Source organism: Centroberyx affinis, unplaced genomic scaffold, assembly GCF_046629955.1.
Source record: "Centroberyx affinis isolate AG114_WGS23_722 - 3 ecotype Tasmania unplaced genomic scaffold, CSIRO-AGI_Caff_v1 ptg002948l_1, whole genome shotgun sequence".
Lineage (NCBI taxonomy): Eukaryota > Metazoa > Chordata > Actinopteri > Beryciformes > Berycidae > Centroberyx > Centroberyx affinis.
The window spans coordinates 143064-158279 of NW_027281064.1; the positions used below are offsets into that span (position 1 = coordinate 143064).

General features: G+C 39.4%; 1 protein-coding gene across 1 annotated transcript in view; it reads left to right on the top strand.

Moving 5' to 3' along the window:
* The first annotated feature begins 844 nt into the window (after positions 1 to 844).
* LOC139658667 (cullin-1) overlaps positions 845 to 15216 on the top strand; it is a 29675-nt gene continuing 15303 nt past the window's right edge. Inside the window, exons 1-10 of the mRNA XM_071536816.1 lie at positions 845 to 1023; positions 3455 to 3709; positions 4704 to 4753; positions 6591 to 6768; positions 7999 to 8166; positions 10561 to 10611; positions 10877 to 10967; positions 11801 to 11964; positions 13682 to 13844; positions 14939 to 15069. Of these exons, the coding sequence (XP_071392917.1) occupies positions 3620 to 3709; positions 4704 to 4753; positions 6591 to 6768; positions 7999 to 8166; positions 10561 to 10611; positions 10877 to 10967; positions 11801 to 11964; positions 13682 to 13844; positions 14939 to 15069 (1086 nt within the window). The 5' untranslated portion in view covers positions 845 to 1023; positions 3455 to 3619. The remainder of the gene's footprint in view (positions 1024 to 3454; positions 3710 to 4703; positions 4754 to 6590; positions 6769 to 7998; positions 8167 to 10560; positions 10612 to 10876; positions 10968 to 11800; positions 11965 to 13681; positions 13845 to 14938; positions 15070 to 15216) is intronic.

Sequence of the window (15216 nt, forward strand, 5' to 3'; positions counted from 1 at the left end):
TCTGTTGTCCTACTTAAAATGCATGAAGCTAGTTCTAAAGTCGTGTGACCTTGATGCATGGAAAGTAAATATTGTTCATAAATATTGTTTAAAATTTACTGCATTTGGTATGATGTTCATTCTCTTTCAGTTGATTCTTATTTTTAAACTTTTAAAGAACCTTTCAACCTTTTTTTTTTAAATATATATTTGAAATTGTGATCTCTTGTCTGAGCACAAGTGGTTTAACAGGCACAGGGCTAACACGCATAATTTACAAAAAACTGAATATTATACAATAAATAGTGGATAGTGCAAAGGACTTCAACATGATTACCTCTTATAAGTTTTAATATTCAAATTGTATTAATTTGTCATTTGTCATATTATTTCAGTGAATGGTTTTGATACTATGATTTATTCATATACTAATTATAGTGTAGTATATTTATTGAATATTGCATATTAACATATCAATCATCTATACTTGATTAATAATATATAGTTAATCATTTGACTCAGATAAAGATATTCATTATTTTTTGCATTTTATAAATGAAATGAAAATGTACTTCGTATAAAATAAGAAAGAATAAGAAAGCTATATATGAAACGCCTGGCATTTTTAAGTTATTTTCTTTTCTATAACATAATATGTATACTTCTTATATATGCTATGTTTAGAAAGAAAGAAAGAAAGAAAGAAAGAAAGAAAGAAAGAAAGAAAGAAAGAAAGAAAGAAAGAAAAATGATTAGAAGTGGGCCTACAGTATAGTACAGTAGAGTTGTGTAGTGTTCTTTGGCCGCAAGCGGAACCAACGTTACACATTGGTTTCCAGACGGTAAGATATTCCGTGGACTATGACTGGGAAGTGCATCTTTCCAGCTTTGTTGTGGCAGTGACAGAGTAGAATTAACCTGCCAATGGGCGCTGGGTTTTAAAAGAAATTGTTCAACTTGTTCGTTTTAAACATTACCGCAATTCTGGTGTTTATCCTGGTTTGTTTTATCCGGAGAGCTGAAGGAGGAAGAACTCCCACCATGGTAAGAGGGAGCTAACCTATTAGCCTACCTGCTAATGTCGTCATCCAGTTAGCGTTAGTTTAACCAGCTTAGTACGTCGTTGCCAGCTACCTGGCTAAATAAAGAGCTGCTTCTATAAAATCAAAATAATCTTAACGTGAATACACATATGTGCCATCTAACATGGAGCTGTGGGCAGGCCGACACAGCGCTAGCTATTGATAAGCTAGCTGTCAGAGAGCAACAGTAGTATCGCTGTTGGCAGGCCTTGTCTGTCTGTTAGACTGAGTTTAGCTGCTGGTTTTCAAACTACCGACCCATACTGGACATAATCTGGTTGCTTGCTTTAGCATGATGGGTAATTTTAACGTTAACTAGTTACTGTCAGTAGCATTGAAATGGTGTTTCTACGGGCAAAGAAGGTTACTAACAGCAGCTATTGTCTGTGAAATTAAACGTAAATTAAAGCTAGAATTTACACAATTGCAGCTCAAAATAGCTGCCCTCTACTTCAGTGCTTCTCAACGTGGGGTACGGGGACCACCAGGGGTCCTTGAGGGCATCCCAGGGGGTCCCCAGCAAATTGATGAATCGTTAAACTTCATTATTTCAGTTACAAGAACAATTATAGAATGTAGAAGAATGACTATTTTGATCATAGTTTCACTGTTATCTCTCTACCTACAATAAAGATAGTCATGGATTTCTGGACAAAATCATATCTAATAATAAAAATATTCTCAGATTTGGGACCGAGAGACAAAATCTCATCAAATGGGGGTCTGTGGCCCTAATGTGGATTACATTAGGGGTCCTTGATATGGAAAAGGTTGAGAACCACTGCTCTACTTTACTTTTTGGGTGTAGCTTATAATATTTAGACAAAGTTTGCTTCAAAATATTTACATTGAGAACCAAGACAAAGGATAAATACTAGTTATCTCATAACATGATGAAAGCACTGGAAAACGATCTGCAGTGATGTAAACCAGCAAAGACTGCAGGAAATAAGCAAAAACTCCAATCACACTGGAATAGTTATTTGAATTTGGCAAATAGGCTGAATCTACAGCAGCTAAATAAATGGGGATTGGATGCTCTTCTCTGTTGATTTTTTCAAACACTTTATTTCTCTTTTTCAAAATTATTACAATCACATACTGATCATCTAGACCAGTGATTCTCAATCTTTTTCATATCAAGGACCCCTAATTTCATCCATATTAGGGCCACAGACCCCCCATTTGATGAGATTTTGTCTCTAGGACCCAAATCTGAGAATATTTGTATTGTTTGATATGATTTTGTCCAGAAAGTCCATGACTATCTGTATTGTAGGTAGAGAGATAACAGTGAAACTACGATCAAAACAATCATCTTGTAAATGAAATGATGAAGTTGACATTTGAAGTTTAACAATTCATGAATTTGCTATGGGGACCCCCTGGAACCCTCTCAAGGACCCCTGGTAGTGCCCGGACCCCGGGGACCACCAGGGGCTGGGCGAAAATTCAATATTATCGTTTATCGTCTTTCAGTGGAATCATATCGTGATGATATTAAGATATTTTAATATCGTGACACACATTTCTGCTGTCTAAATTGATGATGACAAGCAAATTTTACTTAAAAACTCTCATAAAATGAGGTATGGTAGGAATATTATTTGAATATTTCTGTTTTGTTTGACATCACACCTAACATTACCATTTGGTTCAATGAGATGAACATTAATTTGATTATTTAACGTGATTTTGCATAGATCAACCATATCGTGATATATATTGATATCGAGAAAAATCCTTATGATTATCATGATATTGATTTCAACCATATCGCCCAGCCCTAGGGTCTAGTTCTAATTTCTCAATAATAACATTTTAATTTCCCTTTAATAAAGATTAATAAAGTTCCTATGTATGTATGTATCTACCTCTTACAGCAAATATTATATTTTCCAGTTGCAAGAATTGCATTAGGTCTCTGATCCAATGTGCATATGAGTGTGGTGCCTCATCCCTCTACTTCAGTAAGACCAGCCACCTAGCGATCAAAGAGGCAAAGGCTAAACTAATGAAAAACTAATGAAAAATGCAAAACTATAATTACCTTGGTCCGTAGGTACGGTTAGCTTAGCTATTAGCCGTTATGGATGGTGCTTTGCTAGGTTTGTCCTTAGGGGCCTCTGTAGAGCAGTAGCTTTGCTGTGCTTTATTTACAAACGTGTCGCGGTTTCAGTCACCTTCTAGTGGTTGGAAAATCGCTTATTCCAGCTTTAACTAACTCAATTCCACTTTTACCTAAACTACATTTTTTTTTACAAAACAACATGAACACTATTCCTATCCTGAGTCATACCATATTTGAAAACAAAATCATGAAAACTGAATAATATGGGACCTTTAAAGTAGATTCGGATGTATTACAGTATGTGTTTCTGTATTCACCATAGGTCTGTAGGCAGAGGGGACCCCTGATCACCACTTGAACTTGGGGGGTAATCCACGAACCCCTAAGCTTTCATCTCAACCCCCCCTACTCCTTCTATGGAGGACTGAGGTTTCAGAGCCTCATTCCAAGACATTGTAAAGCGGACTGAGTGGAAAGGGCAGCCATCATGTCATCCAACAGGAGCCAGAACCCCCATGGGCTGAAGCAGATTGGCTTGGACCAGATCTGGGATGACCTGAGGGCAGGAATACAGCAGGTTTGTGTACTGGTGATGTCATGTTGGCTTTGGTTTGATGTTCACCCCTGGGTCAGTTCCAGTTTTGTTCCTAGGTAGCCCAAAGACTTCTAGATGTTTCTGTCATTCATTTGCATTCACTTGCATCTTGAGTCCAAATTCAACCTTTTCAAAACCTTGGAGAAAATCTTGACCACATACCTTGGCAACAAGTGGTAAGCTTCAAGATTCTCTCTTGTAATTTGAATTCTGTGTACTTCATGATGAATGACAGACTTGATCCATTCTATAAGTTAGTGTGAAAGTTTTAAATGAACACAGTACCTGATTCTAGACAAGGAATAGCATTGAAAATGGGTAGGGTGACATATTTATTATTTTGGCTGGTAACAATTATTCCGGGCAGGTAAATTATTTTTTAAATTATTATTTTTTTTATTTTTTTATGTTTACCAGTCCTTGGCAGGGGAGGTTAAAAAGTAATTTTTTGACAGTAGTTATGGAGAACAATGCTTGTGCTGTAGGACAAATGAAGAACGAAGTCATGGTATGTGGTCCAGTTTTGAATGGGTCACACACAAGTCAGTGTTGAATGGTTTGCGACCGAACTTGTGCTTGATGCAATTAAATGCAAATTGAGTGACATCTTGAGGCTGTTTGACCTAGGGCAAGTTTCAGTGCTAAAATGCTTTTTGTTTGGATATTTTTTCTAAGAGGGCCACATTAGACAGACTCTTTTATTGTGAAGAGTAAGTATTTTTGAGTGAAAATTGCTATGTCTGACCTGCAATTCATTGTAAGTGGTGTGTGTTATGGTTTTATTCAGATGTGTGATTGTTCATTCATTCATTCATCCATTTATTCATTCTGTACAGCTACAATATACAAGTTTTCTCCTTCACCGCCTGTTGTACTCTATAGAAGGTGACATCACCTGGCACCAAAGATTAGAAGTATTAGATGGCAATTTCAGTAGCATGGTTTAGTAACTCTTTAATTTTTTTTCTTGAACTAGGTCTATACCAGACAAAGCATGGCGAAGTCACGCTACATGGAACTCTACACGTATCCTTCCAACATCTGACTAGGAAGAAAGTAAAAAAGAAAATGAAAAAGAAAAAGCGAAAAGGAGTCCCGTGTCCTGTTGTGTTACTGGGACACTAATGTAATGTTTGTATTTTTACAATATACCATCTGGCCAGAGCAGGTGGAATTTTTTGCGGCGCAGTGTGCTTTTATGAATCGCTTTCACAAAATGCAAATGATCAAAATGGGTGGGAGTTCGGGGAAAATGTTCACGCTGATAACGTCCTGGTATTTCACGTTTATGAATGAGATTCTTTGAGAAGATCACCGCACTCACGACTATTGAATGTGCTAAGGTGCCAGAAGACCGAAGAACAGTATTAAGGAAAAAGGTTCTGCACACTTAGATCCATGCAAGTTTCTTTAATAAATCAAGTACCAAGCTTTCGGTCACAAGACCTTCATCAGGGCAAAGCAGCCTTCACAATGAACTAGGTCCATATATGATCATCAATGCATTCAGCTGTATAGAGAACACCTGTGCTGTATTGCTCTTGCTCAGATGGGAAGTGTAATTCAGCAGATACTTAGTGTGTAGTCCTCTCTAGAGAGGAAGAGGATGTATAATCCGCATCACAAGTGCGAACACTCAACAAGCACAGTGTGCAAAAAAACAACCAGAAAATAGAAAAGAGAAAAGAAAAAATAATAAATGTTTATGAATGAGAAAACACCCTACCGTGACGGTATCTGCCCCTAACGTCACGCTAAACCTGCCGGTACATTTTATGAATAAGCTCCTATGTGTGAATGAAAATTTGAGTGAAAACTCTTAAAGGGAGAGCCAATTAAAATATGCCATTTCTCAAAAACCAACGGTACCAAAACCTACCAAAACCGTAAAAACTGCGAGAATCAGCTTCTTCTCCATGTTACCTGTTCCAGGCAGAACTATTTATGAGACAAAATCATATCGATAGAGAAACAAGTGTGGAAATCTGATCAGCTATTGATAGTGGATGATCGCAAAAAGTTCATCCAACTTTTCTGCGCCGACAAGCTCGCTGACCGTCCACACATCAGCCGAGCTGCCCTGGCCGCTCAGCTCTCTAGGAAATGAAAGGACTTCTGCTGACTTGTCGATCGTGCTCGCAGTGCGAATGCCTAGTAATGTTGAAGAGTTGGCTGGGATGGTAACTGTGGTGCTTAAAGGAATAGTTCACCCAAAAATGAAAATTCTGTCATCATCTACTCACCCTCATGCCAGTTGAAACACAGGTGAAGTTTGTCCATATAACACACAGGGAGGTTGCCAGCACAACTCCATAGCAGCCTTCTCCAAAACAACTGAAGTCAGTGGGGACCAGTTCTTCAGAGTTCCAAAAAGACCTACAGTTATTTACACCATAATTTAGTGCAAATGTTAACTACAGCTGTTTGATTTGCAACAAATAATGGTGTATAGGTCTTTCTATTCATAGTGTGATTGTTTGGCTGTTTTTGTTTTGGAACTCTAAAGAACAGGTCCCCATTGACTTCAGTTGTTTTGGAGAAGGCTGCTACCAAGTTGTGCTGGCAACCTCCCTGTGTGTTATATGGACTAACAAATTTCACCTGTGTTTCATTTGGCATGAGGGTGAGTAGATGATGACAGAAATTTCATTTTTGGGTGAATTATTCCTTTAATTTGATCAAGAAGTGTGACTAAGATGAGAAATCTTCCACTTTCAACCTAAATGGCTTAAATGAACGAGGCCATAGATGGTAACAAACATTCTTGGCTTTATTTCTGCTGTGTCTTATTACAGAGATCCTTGTGGCTGCAGTTAATTTTCCCTGCTTCTGTTTGTTAGCCTTTACCCAATGTCCACCCCAGACATGTCTATAACTACTGTACCAGTGTTCACCAATCTAACCAATCACGGGGGGGCGGACCCCCACCATCCAAGCCTTCTAAGAAATCTCCCACCCCTGGTGGGGCCCAGTTTGTTGGCTTGGAGCTCTACAAGAGGCTGAAGGAGTTTCTCAAGTCCTACCTTATCAACCTGCTCAAGGTAAAAAATAAAGGAGAACGGCAGTGTGGCTGTGGGAGTAATTCTTTGGGTAGTTTGTAGAGAACGATTAAAGGAAAAATCCACCCTCAAACACTTAAACATTGTGTAACAAGTGCACACAGTGTCATAGATCCGAAGCACCCTACACAGTTCAGCAATATTGCACCCTGAATGATCCTGCTTAGTGTGTTGTCTGTAGACATACCATGGCTCCTAACGGGCACTAGGGGCCAGATAGGCTAACTGTGAGGATGTGAGTAAGTGATTGAAAAAATACAGCTATTGTTGGTGATGTACCTTGCATTTCTAGGCCCCTTTTTGTTTTTGGATGGTGTATTTTTCACATTGCTGTGGATTACTGGCCAAACATAGATATGACGTCAAGTCAAGATATTTTCAGTGCAGCTACAATGGAGTTTAAGAGAAGAAAATATGTGAGCTATCTAAAACATCAAGAGTAAACATCATGTTTTGGTGTCAGTCCCTCAGAATCAAAGAGCAAGGGCTTCTTTCTAGAGCTGCTCTTTTGTACTGACGTTAAAAATCATACAGGGAGAAATCCACAGTAGCAGAGGCAGAGATACTGATTTATCCACTGACAGTAGCCTCAATAGACCATAAGGCAATGCAGCCACAAGTCATGTTGTGTTTTGAGTACGGGGTGTGGCAGATTTTTCTCGACTGGAAAACCTCACTTTCTTGCCATCGCCATTGCTCTGTCACCCACAGTTGAATGGAACAAGTTCAGGCATGTTCTCTGGAGGTTGTTAAAAGGCATTCTGGAGAATGTAGGAAACCACTAACTGGAGTAGAAGTAGATCATGCAGGTTGAGGAGAAGTGGGTACTGCAAAAAAATAAATTACAGCATTTGATCACAAAATAACCCCTGGAATGCATTGAACATCAGTAATTGATTATATATAACAATGTAAGAGTATCTGAGGGTGGAATCCTTTAAAGTGGCAGGTTGGTTACCAACAGTGGTAAATAATAGTGGTAAATATTTGTTTGCAATTTTTCTCATTTGTTACTCAGAATTCATTAGAATTCAGTTATTGTCATGGGTTTTGAACCGTATTTTCCATTCAGAATTGATAATATTTAGCCTACTTACAAACTTCCATCCATCACACCACACCCAACCCATTCCCACTCTTTCTTTCCTCCCTCTCCACCGAATCTCTCCCATCCTTCCCTCCCTTTGCCCCCTCCTCCTCCTCCCTGGTCAGGATGGGGAGGACCTGATGGACGAGGGGGTGTTGAAGTTCTACACCCAGCAGTGGGAGGACTATCGTTTCTCCAGCAAGGTCCTGAACGGGATCTGTGCCTACCTCAACCGCCACTGGGTCCGCCGGGAATGTGACGAGGGACGCAAGGGCATCTACGAAATCTACTCGGTGAAATGACAATTTCTTATTCCTCCTCTTCTCTTTCACTCTTTTTCTTTGTGTTCTTTCCTTTTACCTGTTATTTCATTTCACTTTGCTTGTTTTTCTTTCTTGTCTCATTTTCTTTTTTTGTTTTGGTCAGATTTCTTTTAGATGAATAATATGTCTTGGCAATGATTTCTGGCTTTTACAAAATTACCTGATTGCTAAAATGCGGGCACTATAGCACTCAAGTGGAAGGTGCAATTCAGGAGAAACAAGTTCCTTACCTGTAAGCTCTTTCCATTAGATTTTGCAGAATCTTAAGCTGCACTATGCAGTTTTCAAGTTGGCCACCCCAAATGGCAGCCAGAGGTAACTTGTATTTAGTGCTGGACAATAAAACGATATTGATAATTAGGGGCCGGGCAGATCTGCTGCCGGTCCCTCTTGTATTTGCCAATGTTCTTCTTCTTCTTCCGAGGAAATCTAACTTCCCATGCATGAAAATAAACCAAACTTTGCACATAGGTCCAGTCCCATGCCAAACTTTCTCAACTGGAATTGAGGGCCAATAGTCCTGATGGTGGCGCTACAGCAACCGTTTAAAGTTCTAAACTTTGAAAATTCATTAAAAATCAGCTGTATGTGCTACTGCTTTGCAACTTCAACCTCAATGTAGGCCCAAGTGTGAAGAAACTTTTGTAAACTTCAACCTAGTGCAAATTATGAAGTCCATCACTCTGTTTTTATCAAAAACTGTGAAACTAATTAAACCTATCTCCTCCCACATTTTTTGCTCAATTGACACCAAACTTGCTACACTGCATCTTCAGACTGTCCTCCACAAACGATCCAGCCAGATTTTTGAATGATCAAAAATTGAGCCCACAGTGCATCAAAATGTTTTACTGTCAACAGTACTGTAAACAGCTACTGCAAATTCTCGCTAAATAAATCTCCAATGTTCATGAAAATAAATTTAAAAAAAATTCCAGTCATGGTAGATGAAGTGTGTAAAATTTCAGAAAATTCTATCTCAAAAACTGAATTTTTGACAGTATTTTGAATTCTGCCCTCATGTAAACTATTGCAGTCAGTGGAAACAGAGCATCTTTAAACATCAGTTTTTGGCTTGTGGAGCAATCAGCCTTTGTAAAAAATAAATTACAGACGTCTCTATGTTGTCTAGATGAAGTATGAAGTCTCAGAATTTTGTCTTGAATACTGAATATTTGACACTAGTTTGAAATTTGCCTGTAAATGCATGGACAGCTGTTATCCTGCACCCTGGTAGTTGCCTAAGTTCTAGTGTGAAGCCTCCTCTAATTATCCCACTTCTCAGGTAGCTCCACACAATCTTTGTCATTGGTGGCAAAGGTTGTGAGTTTGAGCCCCGGGTGCTGCAGAATGAACATGCTTATACCTACTCAGGCATTGTGCTGTGTGGATTAGAGACTCATGATTTCAAAGATACTTCAAGGTTTAATGATAATTTTGGTCCAGACAGGTCTGTTGATGGACCCTCATGTATTTCTCATTTGCCTTCCTCCTCTTCCTATTTTTCCTCTTCCTCTTCTTCTTCTTCTTCTTCTTCTTCTTCTTCTTCTTCTTCTTCTTCTTCTTCTTCTTCTTCTTCTTCTACCTCCTCAAAATGCCCGGCCCCGACTCACCGCTGCGCAGCAGCTATAATTATCTTGATTAAATTTTCCTACATTTCTAAATACAACCAGCTCAATAACTTCTGATGATGACCATAGCAAAGTTCCTCATCCTTGAAAGTTATTTTCAACTTGGGCCTTATTTTCCTAGTTTATACCATCATGATTATTGATTGTGTTCAAAATTTCAGCACTTGCTTCACTGTTAGGGCTTGATGTAGCTTCAGTTAGCCGGGAGCGCCGCTGTCTAATACATTCACACAGCACAATAACTCCACAATATCTCCAACCACTCTCCAACCATTGAACCCAAAAAGCGATTAAAACATGTCCTTTCAACACGGTAACACTTGCACTGCAGTTAAACACAACTTCAAATAGTTGCGACTGAACAATTATGAAATTTTCAGCCATATCGCCCAGCACTACTTGTATTTTTCTTTTTCTTTTAAAGATGCTCATAAAACATTTTCCAGTCTTCACTCTCCGTGTGAAGATTTTCCACCAGTGTCCATACTGACACCAGAATTTAATTTGGGAAAATAGGGTGAATCTATGGAGTGTCAATGAGGGGAGGTGGGACGTTCTTTCTGTTCCAGCCCTGTTTCATGATTTAGGTTAATAAGACGGCTAATTGTTAAAAATCTTGCTTAGTGCAGCTTTAAATTTAATCCCTGAAAATGGTGCTCTATCCGTATCAGGTACCAAATGTTTATGGAACGCTCGTTAACTTTCTTTTCTCCCTGTTTCTCTCTCCCTGCAGCTTGCTCTAGTGACATGGAGGGAATGTCTTTTTAGGCCTTTGAATAAACAGGTGAGTCAGCGCTAAAACTCAAGATCTGCTACAGCTAGTATGGCTGTTTTGTGTTACTTAAATCTATGTTAAGCCCACGTTAAAAATGTGGAAAGTGATTTTACTGAATTAAAGTCATTTTCTGTGATGTTTAATCAGAGCAATCATTGCCTTATTTTTGCTCTTTTGTCAATTTATATCCAGTTTCTGTTGTTTTTTTTTCCAACTGAGCTTTATGTTGTGATAATTTCAGTGAATGAGTATGAATTTTGTGTTTTGTGTCCAGGTAACCAATGCTGTACTGAAGCTGATTGAGAAGGAGCGTAATGGAGAGACCATCAACACAAGGCTCATCAGTGGAGTGGTTCAGTCATATGGTAGGATACTGGTTTGAATCATAACACTTCTGCCCACTTAGCCAGTTTATGGATGACAGGCTTTCTAGCAGGGAATGTGTTAGTCAAGGTGGTAGTGGCTGACTAATATAAATAAATAATGCAGCCACTATTTTCTATGCCATTTCTTTGTAATATACAAGGGTAAATAAAGTCTAAGGAAGCAAAAAATGCCACATATTTATGGCTGTAACCGCACACTCAAGACCCAGGACAACACACTTGGTGCAGAAAAAGAATTCTTAAAAAAAAAACAAAAAAAAAACTAACCCTCCGTGGAAAATAATTAAATTTAATACAAAGCCCATTATGATCTTAAAATGAATGCTTTTCCATGGTGGGTTAATATTTTTTTTTCTAAATTGCTAGAATATGAACAACTTTAGCCAATTTCAGCACCAAGTTGGCCTTGATTAGACCTTGAGTGTTGTCCAGGATATATAGTGTATCCCAAGTATATTAACTGACTCTTTGCTCTTTACTTTCTTTGTGTCATCAGTTGAAAATCTGTGTTCCTTAGAGCCCTATTCTTAAGATAGTACTTTTTTTTATAATTTTGTCTTAATCCAGACACCAAAGTCTTCCAGTAAGGTGTTTAATAAAGACTGATTTGGTTGTAGAAAATTTGTATCATGTGTAAATAATGAGATTTTTTTCCAATGCACAACTTGATTCGAGGGCCAGGGATTCTGCACAGCACCAGAATACTATGTCAAGGAAGCCTTCCTTTCCTTGCCTCCTCTCGTGATCTGGAGCGGTAGTCAATATTGCATTCTTTTTTTTTTATTAATCCTGTCTCGCTTTCACCTGTCCAGTGGAGTTGGGTCTGAATGAAGATGATGCATTTGCTAAAGGCCCCACGCTGTCTGTGTACAAGGAGTACTTTGAGTCCCAGTTCCTGGCTGACACTGAGCGCTTCTACACCAGAGAGAGTACCGAGTTCCTCCAACAGAACCCTGTTACTGAGTACATGAAGAAGGTGGGTGGTCTGGCTGGTTGTACACATCTGTGAGCAACTTGGTTGATGGGTCACTCTATTCTGACTGATTATGATTGTGGACAGTGTGAGACGGCCTTATTGCATCTAGGTAGTGGTCTGCTGCTAGTTTTGAACTGGCAAATCATGTGTTTTTTGCTGATTTTAATGAGTTAACGAGCATCCAAGCATCATCTCTGAGACATGACGCTTGGATGCCTCCGCCATGGAGGTTATGTTTTCGGTGCCGTTTGTTTGTTTGTCTGTTTGTTTGCTGTTAGCAGAAAAACTACTGGCCCGATTTTCATGAAACTTCGTGGAAGGGTGTTGCATGGGCCAAGGAAGAACCCATTAAATTTTGGAGCGGATCCGGATCTGACTCACGAACAAGCAATAATAGCACGAACTTTGGCGGAGGTCTGCGCTCTCCGAGTGCCCTTCTAGTTCCTGTAGAATTTCAAATAAAAGTTTTAGAGAACTGGGAAGCTTTGATTGGCTCAAAAATCATATAGGTAGGGAAACAATGAAGTGTCGAAATGTGTGGCAAACATCACTTCAAAGCCTCTTCCACTGTTGTTCCACAAATTAAGCCCTGGTTAGCCTCCAGGTAGAGGTGTCAGCTGTTGCTGACGTTACAATGGTCCATCGTAGCAGCTTCTACCTCCTGATGGACTTTTAACTTCTGCTTTCATCAAAGAAGTGTATGGTCTTAGGTGTAGGTGGGTTCATACCAATCAAAAAACAAAATCCACAAAGCAAATGGGGCTTTTATAATGTCCTTATACACAACACAAACAAGTTTTGAGCTCAGAAGGATGTCGCAGTGTGCGGTATTGTACAGAGATCAGTTTTCCTATTGGAACATAGTAATTACCTAATTGTCCCCCACCAAAGGGGGGACTATGGATTGGCCTCCGTCCGTCCGTCCGTCTGTCCGTCCGTTTGTTCGTTCGTTAGTCACACTGTAACGTTGACTTTGTGCCGCTAGGGGGCGGTATTGACAATGAATGTGGACTCAGTGGTAAAGCAGGTCATACAGTTAAAGTTATCATACAATGTGGGGGACAATGAATGGGGACTCAGTGGTAAAGCAATACAGTTAAAGTTATCATAGGTAACATACACACACACTACACACTTGGAGACATCAGACTGGGTTGATGTGTTGAAGTGAGAGTCAATGGAGAGTTTTTGGGCAAACCTCTAACCACAAGACACTGTAGTTATTGTACAGTTGTTGGACTGTTGTTCTGTTATTGCATCATCACTGCACTACCACTGTGCCTCAGTGTTGACTACTTATATCATATCACCACTTACCTACTGTGCAATACCATATATCACTTATCATTTAGCATTTATATTATTCATAACACTCATGCTCCTGGTGTTGTATGTTATATTGTATATTGTATTATAAATTGTGTACATTGTACACAATTTACATTGTGTAATGTACGGATTGTATTTATTGCGTATTGTAGTTCTTATATTTTGTACTGTACTGAGTAAAAACAGGACAATTAGAGTTACTACATTTCAAGATATAACTTGTAAGCCTAATTCTGTGGAGAGTAGGCAACAGAAATATATGGTCAATCTGTCCTTTCTTTGTCCCATACGAAAAAGCTTATACAATTTCACTCTTGGTATTGTCCAGGACTAATAGGTTAAGCAGTCAGAATAACTATTGGACCATCTGTTATTTCTGTCTTACCAGGCGGAAGGCCGTCTTCTAGAAGAGCAGCGTCGTGTTCAGGTTTACCTCCATGAGTCCACTCAGGATGAGCTGGCCAGGAAGTGTGAGCAGGTCCTCATCGAGAAACACCTCGAGATCTTCCACACTGAGTTCCAGAACCTACTGGACGCGGACAAGAATGAAGGTATGGGTCTTAGGGATAGGCATTTTCAATTTATTTTTTGACGCTTTGATGAAGTTTGGAGTCGAAAAGTTAAAAAAAAAAAAAATTTTCATAGTCGCACTGATTTCTCTCAGTGTGGGCAATTTATCTGCTCCCCCTGACACGTCCATCTGAATTAGACAAATGGTTAAGAAAATCTCAATGGAAATCACACCAATTGCTTGATCAGATTTAAAAGAAACTGAAAAAAACACTATGCTATCTTACTTATTCCTATGGGTGACAATCCAGGATAATTGGACGCGTGCCGGATCGAATTATCTAATCAGTTGAGCTCGGGCTTTGTCTGTTTCACGATCGTGGATTAGGATTTGATTAGTCAATCCCACATTAAATCATCTCGGATAACTGCGTGCAACCGCTTTGCTACAAAGGGGAAAGCGCTGTTTCTGTTGCTGCATCTTTAAGGCTCATGAATATTAACGACCCTTCTGTTCTGATTGGTTAACCGTTTCAAGAGTGAAACGTGAGACACCACAGACCGGTAGAACAGGCAGCTACAGGTAGGGAACGCTCTCCGGCAATAAACAATGACAACTGCTCAACCGCTTTGAAAAAAAAATGCTTTGTTAGTCTATTATTTCTTACAAAAATGATAATGAGCGAACCTTTGTGACGCCACAAAGTTACGGAAGTCCAAACGGCTCGTTTAGAGGCTCGCTTTTCTAATATGGATTGTGTGGATTTAGTTGGCTACTGTGCGTTTTGATACTTTTGCGATGTTAGATAGACCATCCAACTCTATAATCAAAGATGCAAGGGAAATCCTGTTTTACACGATATGGGACCTTTAAGTGACAGAGTCAGTGTACTTTTACATAATCACATGGCCAGTAATGCCTCCTATTCTGATATGGCCATTATTGTTGAATATGTCAAATATTTTAGAAGACTAGTCTACATTACTAGTAGCCGTAAGTATAACTTAAATTTACTTGGCAGTGTTCTCTGTCCTCATCCCAACAACCCCCCCCCCCCCAATCCCCACCCACCCACCCACCCCCGCCCCATCCCTCTGTACCTACTTTCTGTCCCTCATCATCCTTTTCCATCAGACTTGGGGCGAATGTACAACCTGGTATCTCGGATCACCGATGGTCTTGGGGAGCTGAAGAAACTGCTGGAGGCTCATATCTACAACCAGGGCCTGGCTGCCATCGAGAAGTGCGGCGACTCGGCTCTCAATGTAAGAAAATAGCTCTCAAGACAGCAGAATAATAGCAATAGTAACTGTTGAGGAATCTGCAGTGTTTTTTCACTCCTGTTACGTATTTATTTGCTCAGTACTTTAGCTATGTTTATTTAGCTACGTTTCCAGCTGGTCATTATCGTG